Source organism: Chaetodon trifascialis, chromosome 9 (genome assembly GCF_039877785.1).
Source record: "Chaetodon trifascialis isolate fChaTrf1 chromosome 9, fChaTrf1.hap1, whole genome shotgun sequence".
Lineage (NCBI taxonomy): Eukaryota > Metazoa > Chordata > Actinopteri > Chaetodontiformes > Chaetodontidae > Chaetodon > Chaetodon trifascialis.
In genome coordinates, this window is record NC_092064.1 from 7,748,436 (window position 1) to 7,763,017 (window position 14,582).

The following is a 14,582-nucleotide window of genomic DNA, read 5'->3' on the forward strand; positions in this document are numbered from 1 at the left end:
TTCATTCTTTTTAGCACATGGACTTTGGTGGCTTTGGTGGCCTCATAATACCCTGCACATCCTGGACAGAGGTCTAATTAACCTGGAGTGACTGAGAATAACTGTAAGGTGACAGGCTAAAACCTAATTCTGTGGCTGTTCAAACTCTTCCTACTTGCAGAGTAACTTCAGAGAGCTTTTACCTCTTCTTATTACCGACCCTGTGACCTCCTCAACAGCAGCAGAAACAAACTAATTTGACAAATAAACCAATAAAGATGGGTTAGAAAATAATATCATAAAGCATTTAAAAACAGATCCTGTAACATTTCCATCTCTAATGCTGTGTATACGTGGTACAGTGAACGGTAGCTGTGTGGTGAGTGAGGTACATACAGTATCAGATTTAGCCTCAGTGTGTGATGTACAGGTTTCTTAAAGCTCTTAACTGTGTGATGAACTAACAGCGACGTTTTGCATAGATTGCGTGTGTGAGTATGAGGTGACAGGGACTGTGGCTCAGTGGTGCTTGAGGAGTTAGCCAGACATCGCCTGGACACCATGTCATGGCACTGAGGGCCTGCCAACTGACCTGTATGTGTGTTAGTGCGTGTGTGTGTTCTGCTTCCACCAATCCTCTATTTTGCATGCATACTACATTCGGTGTCTGTTCAAGTGTGTGCAGTGGTCTCAGGACCCCCCTCAATGCTTCATAATGTGTGTGCACATGCTGATAATGTATATGTGTTTGTGCTGGCGGTCAAGGAGGGCGCCTGGGAGGACTGGTGTTTGATTGGCGCGTGCTGCCGAGATCTGCTCCTTCCTGTTAGCGTACGCATCACTTCCTCTCACCCTGCCCAGAGCTACTGCCTCGCCGTCTCACAATCACTCTGACATGATTCCCTCTCCTCTCCTTATTTTTTGTTCGTCTTCTCGTGACTTACTGTCCTCCTTACTTTGTCTTTTTGTTGTCTTACTGTTCAGTCTTTGTTTGGTGCCTCCTGCATCTCTGCTCCCAATTTGCTCTTCATTCCCTTTCATGTTCTTTTTACTTTTCCCACTTAGCCTTATCTTTCTTTGCCTTTTAGTTCTTCTATCATAGTGCTCCTTTCCCCCCGAGTCTTTGTCCATTTGTCTCTCTCTGCTCTCCCTCTTAAGTCTCAGAAGGCCACTTTTGTTTTAACAACTTGACAGGCAGTACATCATCCTCAATGAAGCATTTCTTCGCCTCTCGCTCCCTCTTTCTCTCCCCTTCATCCCCTCCCAACTCTATCCCTAACCTCTTCCTCTTTCCATATCTGTTCTGTATTCAATCCTAAAGCAACCCCCTTCCTCCTCCTCACCCTCTTCATCTCCTCCTCCTCAGCTGCTCTCCCTGAAGACAGAGCAGATGCAGCCAGGCAGAACAGCCAGCATGTTCCCATGTTCTCTTACTCCAGCTCTGCAGCTGCAGCATCCCTCTTAAACCTCTCCTTTCCTCTCTTCATCACCCCTTTTTCTCCCCTGTACTTCATTTTCCTCAGCACACGCTATGTTTTCTTGGCAACCTAATTCTCTTTCTTACTTTATAATTTCTTCTGTCTTCGAAATTTTCCATTCATCTCTATCCTGGTCTTTCCGCTCTTCCTTGCATCGTGCTTCTCCTCTGCCTCCTTTCATTTCCCTCCCCTCTAGGGTTTATCTTCGGCATCCCTCCTCTTCCTTGCTAAACACCGCTTGAGGCCATTCTTGTTTCTTTCTTCCTCAAGTTCTCTTCTCTAGTCTCATTTCCCCCTGTGTTTCTACCATTAACAGCATGGCCTCTCGGCTTCCTCCCTCTTTCTCAGAGTCTTTGCCTGCTGTCTTCTCAGCCAGCTCTCCGCTGATCCTCCTCTTTGCTCAACTCAGTTTTTATTTACTCCTTGATTCTCATCATCTCCTTCCTCCTTGTGCAGTTTTCATCACTGTCACATATGGGTTCATGTTTATGTAAATGACTTTCTTTGCCCACAGCCCTGTCACATCATGTACAGCAGCATTTTGAGTTTCAGTGACTGAGTTAAAAGAAAGAATGAGAGTATGCTCATTTAAATAAAAGGCACAGAGACAAAAACGTTTTGTGGAGTTACAGTAAGTAAGTGTGTTGGAAGTGGCTGCTAGATATTTCAGTCATAATGATTCAGCTGTTATCTGGCTGCTCATTTGAAACAAGCTCCTTTCAGCTGCCTCTCAGCTTTCTGTCTGTCTGCCTCGGTTGCCTCTCCTTGAGGTCACTGTCACTGTAAACAATTTGCATCACCCAGTATGAGGCTTCATTCATCTAATGCGAACTGCAGTCAACATTAATCCCACTACAGTGTTCAACAGCTACTTGCGTGAGCTCCAAGGTATTTGATGCCATGTTTAATGTCATCTCACAATACTTCTAAAGACACTATAGGACACTATACATTAAAACTATCCCTAAATCCAAAAAGCGAGTCACACGAGAAAGGCACAGGTGAGTTACATCTCCAGGTGCTGTGATGTAGTACAGTGCTGCAGTGGCTACCGTTGGTTGTGGCTAGTTTTGTTTTGTGCATGATCGCATGAAATTGGATGCTATAAAACGGCTAGAGAGATAGTTTGACAAGACAGTTTGCGATCGGTTGAACTTATCTAATTAAGATCAATTGATCTGTGATAATGAGATTTGGATCACACGCTTATAGATATCCCTCCACATCTCCTCTCATTGGCTCTGTCTGTTGAGACGCTGGTTTGAGAAGTGGTTGGTGTGTGTGTGTGTGTGTGTGTGTGTGTGTGTGTGTGTGTGTGTGTGTGTGTGTGTGTGTGGAATACCTCATCTATTAATTAATTTGAGTCCAAAATTGTGTAAATCCTTTTGTGATGAGCCCTAACAGATACAAAATGCTGACCACATAAACACAAATAGCTGCATGCAGTGTTGTCTATGGTAAGTTACAGATACAGGGAACTAATTAAGAAACAGTGACAGTATGATCTTAGTTTCAGGCAAACACACAAACCAATTAGAACTGCAGAATAACCTACTTTAAGGCCCGCTCCGGTCTAAATGCGCTTTGCTTAAAGTTTTTTCACTTTGTTGTTTCAGCTTGAGTTTGACACAAAATGAATCACACAGTGTTTGCCTGAGCACGGCTTCTTAATTTTTTAATGAGGGAGAAGGAGTAAATGTGCCTTTAAGTTTTCATGGAAAGAACATTATCAGACACAAATTGTTTTTCCAAGCAAAATATTTTTATGTTTGTGTAAAAAGCCTGAAGGTTATCTTTAATAATAAAGAACAACTGAAAAATGACTAAACATCTTGCCTCAAGGTCTATTTACTAGCTATTTCCGGAGCATTCGGCCGCATCTCACAGACCTCTTCAGCAGGTGAAGTTTGCGCAGTCAATGTTCAGGTTCAGTTCATATTTAACTGCCAACATTTTCATTCACACGACTCAAAAAAAGAAATGAATGCTAATGATATCCAGAGGATGAACCACTAGACCTCTGCATGTGTCTGATGTACAGCCCCGGTGATGGTTTTGTTACATCACACACTGCACTGTAAGGAAACACAGGGCCAACCACCTGTCTGCTTTATCAACGAACTTGTTCACCCTCAACAGCAGCTTATATGGACAATGCTCACATTTGTTGAACAAACAGAAAACAATACACTTATGCACCTGACTACATCTGACTGCAATCCTATACAGGTTAAAAGTTCAAAGTGATAATCCATACATAGGATGCTTTTAGCATTCAGGCTGCACTCGTCTCATCTCTAAGCTGATGGAAACTCTCAAGAAGGTAAATCAAGAAGTCTTTGTGTGGATGAGGTACAGACCCCGTGAACCATGAACCAAGGTCCTGCTTCTATTATCACGAGGCAGTGTTGATGAATGAGGGAGCAGCATGCAGAGGCCCGCTGGGTGATTTCACCGCTGCCTGGTGTATTGATCCCAATGGGACAAAGGCAGTAATGACCATGGTGTTTCAAATGGTGGTGGTAATGGATATGATGAAGAAGAAGAGTGGTGGCTGTGGTAGGTGAGGAAGAGGAGGATGATGAGTAATGACGGTGATGATGAGGGCTGGTGCAGTCATGATAATGCTATAGATAATGCAGCCAGGGTGAATGGCTTCAATAATGACACTGGCATGAGGGAAATGATGATGTTCTGTGTGTGTGTGTGTGTGTGTGGATGATTGCATGCCATGAGAAGTGATGGTGGTGGTAATGTTAAAGAATAAGAGGGCAATGATAATGAGGATGATGATGGTGAATATGAATCCTGTGTGTGTGTGTGTGTGTGTGTGTGTGTGTGTGTGTGTGTGTGTGTGTGTGTGTGTGTGTGTGTGTGTGTGTGTGTGTGTGTGTGTGTGCGCGCGTGCATGCACACACGTGCATGTGTGTGTGTGTGTTTCAGGAAGTGACGCTGAGCAACCAGCCATCTGTCGGCAGATTAATCCTGGCTGTGCTTAGAGATATTACCGGCTGGCTTATCACCGTGGCAACAAGCCTTCAATCCCAGTCCAGCGCAGCCACCATGTGACCTTGCTGAGAAAGGTGGGTGGGGGTTGGACATGCATGCGGGTGCACACACACACACGTGCACACAGAGGTTTGGTAATATGATGCATACATGTATATAATATTTTGTTAGCGCACACACGCTGCTGCATGTTCACAACCAGCGCATTCAATGAGAGGGGGGCATTTAAGAAACAATCAGCTGAACTCTCTCTCACACACACACACACACACACACACACACACACACACACACACACACACACACACACACACACACACATGCATGCTTCCTCCCCTCTCATCAGTAACATGGTCAAAAGGTTTTAATCCTGCTGAAAGGTTTCAGTGTCACCTATTGAGTTCAGAAATGTCATTACACCAACCAGCTGGGCTGCACGCAGCTCTCTGCAAATATTGTTTTCATGCAGCTATATATAGACCCGCATCAATATGAATTGTAGCCACCTTTGTTCGGTTTCCTTCACACCACAGAACGCTTTTCTATTTCCTAAATCCCATCACTCCCACATGCTCAGATATCCACCCACTCACGTTTTCTCGACACACACATCACATTGTACAGGAGACAACACACACACGGATCACACGAACACACTGGCTTTTGGGTCATAAATCAGCAGGCTCAGTTCAGGCTCGATGTAACATTCAAGGTTTTATTCAGTCTTTACATACAGTACACCAGTCAGAAATATACAGTGAACCTTCAACGAAGGTCCATCAGGTACAGCATAAAATCTCTGGTTAGAAACCACAGATTTTTAGATGAAGATTACAAAGCGTGAAGTGTGTTTGAGTGTTTTTTTTTTTTTCATCGTTCCTGTTTTCAGTCCATGCTTTTATATCTGTACAGATTTCACAGTAGAAGCTATGCTCAAGATTGACAAGTTTCTAGGGCTACGATATTTAACTATTTTCCCTTTCTGATCCCTTCTAATACTGATTACCACTAGAGGATGCCAAATATTGGCTAAACTTGACATTGCTCCCCCACTCCCCTGACATGTAACCATTCAGGTTTCACCCCTCTCGCTTTAACATCTAGCTTCTCACACAGTTTACAGACACATGTCATGATCATGAGGTGCTGGTCTTGGAAGAGCAGTGGAAAGGTGAGAGGCTGAGGTATGCTCCTCCTGTCCCACTTGCTCATGATCCCCCCTTTTTTCAATTAGATCTCAATGAATCAACAGTCAGGAAATGACTGAATTTTAGGGACTCAGACTGAGGCTATCTCAGGTCATAATCTCATCTCCCAACGCTGATGCCAGTAGGTGCAGAGCTGGAGAGAGAGAGAGAGAGAGATGTCGAATCCGGACGGTGGTTTAAATTCCACTGTGCCTGTATCTGCCACTCAGTGTAATTAGATGAAGTAATCATGATTGATATCATGACGGATTAGTGAGAGGTTGAGAGGTCCTTCTCTGAACCCTCAAACGGTTATAATCAAGCCCACGGGACAGCAGCACCAGTATCAGACAGGACTGGAGGGGGGGAGGAGGGAGCATTTTATTCCAGAATGAAATGAAAATTGAAGCTGAACATCTGGATAAAAGGAGCTTTATAACTTACATTTTCTCATTCAGTTAAATACAGTGAAAAGCTTTTCATTTGAAAAAAGGTGTCTAATTTTCAATTTAAATGCAAAAATGATCACCTAATTGACTACATATGAATGTGATTAATCTTGGCCCATGAGTGCACATTGTACTATTTCATGGTAATGCCCCAAGTTTGAAATCTCTTTCTTTTTTCTTTTTTTTTAAATCTATGGCTTTTTAGTACGTGATTAGTAAGAAGCCCTTAAATACTGTATAAGAGGGGTGCTTCCAAAACTTGGTCAAGGGCCACCAACTAGCTTTAGGATCAGCTACAAATTTTTGATCACTAAATAAATCTAAGGTCTTTTCAGCAGCAGTACAAAGAGTAATGTAGTAGTTCAGTGAGCTCTGTGTTGATGAATGAAGCAGCTCAATGACATGCTGCATTCCTGAGGAATCAAATTGTTTGCTACTGTTCTGCAGTACAAAGTGGAGAGTTTCATGAAAATGATATCATTACCTGCTGTGGGCTTAGTCGCCCATTTGTTAGTAACAGTCTAGAGTAACAGCTTGATTTTTAAGGAGACCTGCATTGCTACATGACCTATGGTATGTGGGGCAGTAGTGTGCTAAAGACAAGGGAATGTATCTGAATTCATGTTTTTGGTAAAGAGTCCAACCTCAATAGCACCAACCGGTAAATCAGCAGACTGTTTTCTTGGCTGGGCTTTACAGAACAAGCTAAGATGGTAAATGGAAAGTATGCTGACATGCCGTAATGCCATTTCTATAAAAGCATTTTTGTGTGTTACTACAAAAGATCGGTGTAAAACATCAGCATTGTTTTCTTTCCTGAGTCTGCTATCAGTGTACTGTACGCCAATAAGTTCACTGAGGATTTCATCATCTTTAACACATGAAGAGGCTGTAAATTGCAGGCTAATTACACATTGTGCTGGGGACTAAACCCTGGAATGTTCTGGTGTCTGACATCTCATGGTGCCAGTCTTTAACCTGTATGCTCATATTCCTGTGTACCCTGTGTTTTGCAGTAGATCATTTGACTGATTGGCTTAGAAATCAAAACATCTCCCACAAGAGATTATAAAGGTATATATTCATGTGCAAATTTTTTAAAGTAGAAGATTTACTTAATGTAGTAGTTTTCAGAATCTTCTGGGAGGTGAAACTGACACTGATAAACCGCAATAGGAAGTTTTAACATCACTGAGTTGGTATTGTCTGCTTGGCTCTGTACCATGTGAAGAGCTGGGTAATTAATAAACACACTTGGCATCAAGACGTAATAGCTTCGCCCCATAGTTTGGACTAAAAAAAAGTCTTTCTTTAAAGATTCTGTTGAAGGAAACATAGAAACATGCTTATTCTAGCCATTACACATGCAGTTAAAAAATCTTTGAAAAGTAATGGAATTTTGCATATCACTTTGGCAAGGGAGGAAATATATTTTTTCTGCTAGTTTTACATATCAACATTCTACCCTTGATTTTACACACTGAAAAAAAAACAGCATTTTGTTCCTTTACATAGAAAAACATCTTTCTTTTTTGATATGTCACTGCACAAAAAGAGCAACAGACAACAAAATGAATCCACAAGTCAAAAAGATAAGCAAATGAGAAAAAAAGTTGCATAATTCATTTCACATTGACAAATAGAAAAGGAGACTGTGGAGAGTAGTGGACTGTCGGAAGAACTGAGGCCTGTTTTTCGCTTTGGAAAGTGCTGTAGCCACTGACTCTGTAACTTCAGGAGCTGTGAGTCACTAATGAATGCTGGATGAATGTAAACCGAAGAGAACCAGGACACATTTATGACCCTCTACGTCCTCTCAATGTGTGTGTGTGTGTGTTTCTGACCTGAATGAAACCAGACATAGCAACAGAATCCAAGCAGAGGAAACTGAACTCAAACTGCTGTTCCCAGAGTCAGATTTGTTTGTTTTTTGGAGAATGAATGTATGTTCATGTACCATTCACTAAAAATAGGCCTCTCACTAACATTAACCTGCGCTCTGTGGAGATGAGATCAGTGCTGTACTGTGCAGTGACTGTCCAGCAGGAGCTGCATATAGTACAGGACATTGGCTTGGCCTTTAAGCTCAAGGTCGGTGTTTAAGCCTTTGCTAGGAGCACAAGGTCTCAGTAACGGAGGGAAGCCATGACTCAACCTCTATTATTAGGTATTCTGGCATGCCCTGTCAGTGTGTGTGTGTGTGTGTGTGTATGTGTCCTTCCTAGTGCATACAGTAGACTGCAACGATCCCATTGAGCCCCATAGACACCCTCAGAGGAGTCTAAATCTGGGGATAATCACCTGTAAGACTCGTAGAGATTAGTGGGAGTGAATGGAGAAACAGAGAGTTGAGGGATTTGTTCTTCTGCATCAGCTGTTGCTGTAGCTCTGGCAAACGTCTGTTTGTGGTGCTTACATGGTATCGCTTACTATTGTGTCATGTGCAGGTCTTTCAAGAGCAGCTACAATAGTATTTAACGCTTTGCTTCTTTGAAAAACTACAAAAAAAAAAAAAGAATGTGAATCGTTTTCATCCACTGTAGTTGTTGAACTGGTAAAAGCTAAACTGAAAATCATCAGTATATTTGCAGTTGGGTGCATTTTATTTTTCTTCATTTTCTCTTAAAAGTGAAGCTCTAATTTCCTGAGGGTTCCTTCTCTACCAGGGGTGTTAGTGGTCCTTTTATTTTCCCTCAGCATAATAACCTAGGAGCTGTCCAAAGGGAAATCCCTGATAAAAGTACAAGCAGATAAGGCAAGTGGAAGGAAAGTGGAAACAACTGAAAGTTAAATTGCAAAGCTTTTTTTTTTTTTTTTCACATTTTCATCCATCAGTACTGCAGTCCAGAGGCAGAAGCTGAATAGGAAATTAAGAAATGAACAGTAGCTGCAGTATGGTATAACATGCTGGCTAATGTGTTCATCCATAAGCATTAGTGCGTGGGTGGCCCCTGGAAGAATCAAACCCCCCAGATGTGGCAGTGCTAAGTTAATGCAGTGTTGAGCTACATAAGGCCACTCAGTTTGTTGAGGTGGATAAGATTCTCATTTGACACACCTGAACACCAGGGCTAAACCACAGAGCACCGATCTGCTACAGTATATTGAGGATGGGTTTAAGACACATTTCTGGATTTTTTTTTCCTCAGTTAGTGGATAACTAATAACATCACTGTACCTAAACACTCTTATCTTGGTCTCTGCAACAGGATCAATGGTTTGCTGATATAAACACATCAAAATCGGTCATGAACTGCTTTGTGCTTGTGTCCAATCCAAGCCTCCTCCACACAGATGTGGGTCCAATGTGTTTCTGTGTGGGCGTTTATGTCAGTTCAATACATTTTCTGTTACATGTAGTCCAATGAACTGTCCCTATGTCTGGTTTCACAGGCTCGCAGTGCAATGGTTCCCTGTTTTAAATTACGCACTTGTGTATGAGTGGGTGTGTCCAGCGACACTTCATCCCGACATGAGTTCCTTCAGTCTGCCACTCTCCCACTCGTCTGCATTGATCAAGGTGCAACACTCTCTGTCATCTTTATCTTTTTCTTTCAGGTCATTCTTTTCTCTTACAAGGCATGCATGTTGAAATCCAGTCAAGAAAGAAAAGCAAAATGAAAACCACTGAAATTCAAAAACACTACGATCCCTACAGAGTTACTACTCATCGGTTACATAGCTTGATCATTCAAGAAACATCGCGTCGTGTAAACATGCCTTTTTCAAATGGCTCGGAGGCCTTAGTCGCCTGAAGCTGTGCAGCTGATTTTGAAGAAAACCAAGGCTCTGCGTAGAAAACACCTAAAGATGTTGGGTTTAACAGCTGCATTGTTCTACATGTTGAATGCAATTCAGTAACAACTGCAATGAAGATTTCCTGAACAGCAGCACAGCTTCAGTGCCTTTCAAAACAAAGCTCACAAACTTGTCCCTTCCCACCCCATACATGTCATTGATCAGCTCCATCAGTGAGAAACGCTTTAAACTAAACAAAAATGAAATTAAAAAAAAAAGACAGACAGCTTATACATTTGAAAAAACAGCAACATGATGTCCCAACCAACCTGCCCGCAAAGATAAATAAATCTGGATATATTCTAAATGGATTAATAATATTACCATGATATACTCTATGTAACTTTTTAACAATAATTAAATATCTTAAGGATGGCACCATCACTTTCTCAAAAAAAAAAGAAAAAAAAAACTCATGGTGTTATATTTTATAAAATTTGGTGAAAGTTGTAATAAAGTGATCCGTTCTCCTCTCAACGCTCCTGTTCCCTTTCTCTTTTCCCTCCTTCTGCCTCTCCTTCGTCTCTTAGCACACTGGAATGCTGGAAGGAGGGAAGTTTGCTTTGTGCTTCGAGAGACTGACGTTTACACGCCGTTTGTCCGTTTGTTCATTAGTTCCTCTCCAAAGTTTACGCAGAAGGAGAACAGCGAGGGTCATTACTGTCATCTGAAGCCCCTGGGGTCTATATAGCTGCCAACTGTGGAGCAGAGACAGCGAGAGATAGGGGAGAGGGAAGAAAAAAACGTGTTTATGGTACTCACTGTGTTTGTGTTAAAATCATCTTTTGCCAAGAGACAAAACATAAACATCGTTAGTCTTTTTCTCTTGGTTTTGGCTCGTGACGATGTTCCAACAGAGGCGAGGCTGACACTGCTCAGAAGCAGCTCTTTCTCTCTTGGCTTCGGTCTATGTCGAGTGTCTGGCGTAGGAGAGGAAAACGCTCCCTTTCTTCTCTCCCTCCTCGGGTATATCATGTGTTTTTTCCAGAGTGTGATGTCTCCCACCAACTCTCTCTCTCTCACAAACTCACTTTTGTTCTCTAGAGTCCATCGTGGCTTTGACAGTTCTTCCGTTCCTCTTTTAATGATGTTGCTGCTCATCCTCCCCTCCCATCCCCTGTCCCGGCCTCCCTATTTTCATTGAACCTGACACAATCCAGAGGAAAAGCACCATGGGACGCATCAAACGCCACTGTCATCTTCCAATATCCCAAAGAACACGAAACAGCCTCTGGTCTCTTCTCCTCTCCCTTCCTCTCTTCTTCTTATCTCTAGAACTTCCCTCTCCAGCCACTCGAGGATTTAATTCCTCACTTTAAAAGAAATGAGGAGCAGAGGAGAAGGTTATTAGTTTAAAAAAGACAAAAGTATAAAATGGCAGTTGGGATATCCCCCCATGAGACCAAAATGTGTGCATCATGTTCATTTGCGGTACAGAACTTTTTGTCCTCTTTTATCCTCTCTATGCTTTTTAATTGTCTTCTTCCTCAACTCTTTCTTGACCTTCAGTTTAAGTGATAGAGCCGGAGGTTTGGTCTTTTTACATTCTGTTTCATTCCACCATCACAGAGGAGGAGGCATCTTGTTCACCTCCATACCGACTTCATTAAATTAAAATCATAATTAATTCATTCTCTCTTGCACATTCACCCCACTCCTCCTTTTTCTTCTCCTCATCATCAGACGTAGGCTGATTCGCTGGACTGCGTGCGTCCCAGGTTGGGCGGCTGGGACAGATGCGCCATGTCCTTCTTTCTGATCTCGCAGATAGACTTCCTGCGGGCCTGGACGCCCCTGATGGCGGCCTTGATCTTGCGCCAGCCCAGATGGTTGAGCTCAGCCAGGTTGAGCACTACGCAGATGCCGCTCACCGCAAACATGAACACCAGGAAAACTGTTTTTTCCGTGGGGCGTGACACATAGCACTCCACCTCCTTCAGACACGGGTAGCGGTCGCACTCGAAAATCCCAGGCACACTAAAGCCATAAAGGAAGTATTGGCCTGCCAAGAAGCCAATCTCCAGTGCGTTTCTGAACACCACCTGAATGATGTAAAAGCGGGAGATCCCTTCTTGCCGGCGGACTTTGGAGCTCTTCCCATGGGTGAGGCCCCGCGGGGCATTGGGGATCTCCTTCACCTCCAGGCAATCTGGTTCTTCCTTCCCTCCTCCACCATCACCTCCATGTTGAACTAGAATTCCGTTAATGTTGCGTAGCTTTCGCGCCCCGTCCCTTCCCCCGTAGTCCCTCTCCATTATGGGATAGAGAAAGGAGTAGCGTCGGTCTTTCTGCTTGGCTGACTGGTGGACAGAGTAGGTGATGAAGCAGAGGCTGGGTGTGCACACCAGTATGATCTGGAAAACCCAGTAGCGGATGTGCGATATTGGGAAGGCCTTGTCGTAGCAGGCCTGGTTGCAGCCCGGCTGCAGAGTGTTACAGATGAACATGGTCTGCTCGTCTTCGTACACCGTCTCCCCAACGATTGCCACGATCAGAATACGGAAGATCACCACTACTGTTAGCAGGATCCTGGGGGAGAAAGAGAGAGATAAATGGGGTTAATAGCCAGAGACATACAGTGATTTACTGTGTGAGGAGGCACGAGATGTCCTGAGATATCCTTCCCAGTATAGATTTTACAGATGCGCTCAGTGTGAGAGGACAGAGTGAGAAAGCAGAAGACGAATAACAGAGATAAGAGAGTTGGTAAGGGTGGTCATAAATTAGTAGGATTCCATAAAATCAGCTTTGAAAAGATTAGAAATGGACAATAACATTATGCAGAGTTAAAAATGTACTTTTGTTCATTTTTAGTATACTGAACGACTTTCTGCACTGTTATTAGTTTTTGTGAAGTGAAAACCTGAAGGGCAACAATCATTTAAAAATACAAAATTTTGCAGTGATATGAAGTCATTCTACTTATTTTGGAGATCTATTTGACTCGCAGGGGCTTTGTAAGTCTATACAAATTTTTTTGCATTAAATTCAACATTGACGATTTGGACTTAAGGGGAACTGAGAGCCACAGAGTCCAAAACAGAGGAACCTGTGGTAGTTTATTAGCTTTGATGCACCAAGAACTTTTATTTAATCTCTTTTGGAGTATAAACTGCTCCACAAAATAACAATGGTTACAGAGTCGATGGTACAAATATATAATTTGAATCTATCAGACAGTTAACACTAGTCAGCTTTTCATTAACAACCTAGCTCCTAGTGAATATCTCTTTATTTCATGAAATGATGAACAGTCCTGACAAGAAAATGTTATTGTAACGGACTAGTGCTGGTTTGTGTCTGGCTTGCTAGCATGTTAGCAGTTTCCCTATTGTAAAGACACACACATAAATTTCACTGTACCACTTACCACTGGTATGAACAGGCCTTAATAGCAACATTACAAATGTACCATAGTAAAATGTTTATTTTCCATCCATCAACAATTTTTGTGAGAATGTAGTAAACCTTTCAAACAACTGACTATTCACGAGCAAGGTAAAACTATAAAGACTATATGGTTTCACTGGACTGTAGCAAGAGTGAAAAGAAGTAAGAGGGAACTGCACATCACCACTTGCCTTAAGAACTGTGCATAAAAGGGCAAGAAAATTAGGAGGGAAATAAAAGAGGAATCAGATCAAGGATATAAAGTATGACTGAAAAAAGTCAGAATCAAGGTTGAATGGAGGGATTTGAAATTACAGCAGGGAGCTTCAGGGGGGACCTTGAAGTCCTCATGAGAAAAGAGAAGCGAGAAATCAGGCACTGAGGCAGAGGGAAGAGAAAAGAGCTGCACCAGTGAAGGAGAGGGACATTGTGTCACCGTTAAGTCACTTTCCCCCCTGATAAGAACCAGAGAAGAAGAGTGCTCCAAATCTCATTCATCTGCCAGAGTAAACACTCCAGAAGAAGAACAGCTGAGAGTGGAGCCTCGAAGTGTCGTCCGTGCTCATAACTCACAGCCCGCTATCTGTGATTCAAGATGTGGTTTGTGTGTGTGTGTGTGTGTGTGTGTGTGTGTGTGTGTGTGTGTGTGCGCATGTGTTTTGTGAAAGTGTTTACAGGTGAAAAGGTGGGAAATAACACATCACATCTAATTTTAGTATCTTACACATCATTAGGCCTAATTACCATGGCAACCTCAGATTGGACTCTCTTGATTGCTTTGCTTTGATTGGTTGCTGTGATTAGTTTCTCCACACATCCAAACACACTCACACACACACACATACACACACACACATACACACACACACACACACACACACACACACACACACACACACACACACACACACACACACACACACACACAAACACACACACGCACTTATAAGGCCTAATCTTTGAGTTGTTAACCATGTCACAAAGAACACAGGTATGCTCTCAGATTGAGGTAAACCTCATTTGCACATTACGTGTTATTTCTGTGTGAGGTGCAGTGACACAGAGAATTATTGTTGCTGAACTTCACTTCACTATCTGTGTGTGTGTGCATGCTTAGATGTGCTGACTTGGCATATCTGTACACTTAGTGTGTCTGTGTGTTTCATGTTGTTAGACACACACTGTTTCCCTTCTTGCTGACATCTCTCTCTTTGTTCTTTTCTTACTTTATCCATCCCTCATTTATTTTTCAGATGTGAGACCATGCGAGCACTTAAGATAGCAGGCTTTTT

The 14,582-nt window shown here is 42.6% G+C and overlaps 1 protein-coding gene across 1 annotated transcript in view; it reads right to left on the reverse strand.

The window, feature by feature from the left end:
* Positions 1-5,154: 5,154 nt before the first annotated feature.
* Positions 5,155-14,582, reverse strand: part of LOC139336064 (gap junction delta-2 protein) — a 28,927-nt gene continuing 19,499 nt past the window's right edge. The window contains exon 2 of the mRNA XM_070969934.1: positions 5,155-12,429. Within this exon, the coding sequence (XP_070826035.1) occupies positions 11,580-12,429 (850 nt within the window). The 3' untranslated portion in view covers positions 5,155-11,579. The remainder of the gene's footprint in view (positions 12,430-14,582) is intronic.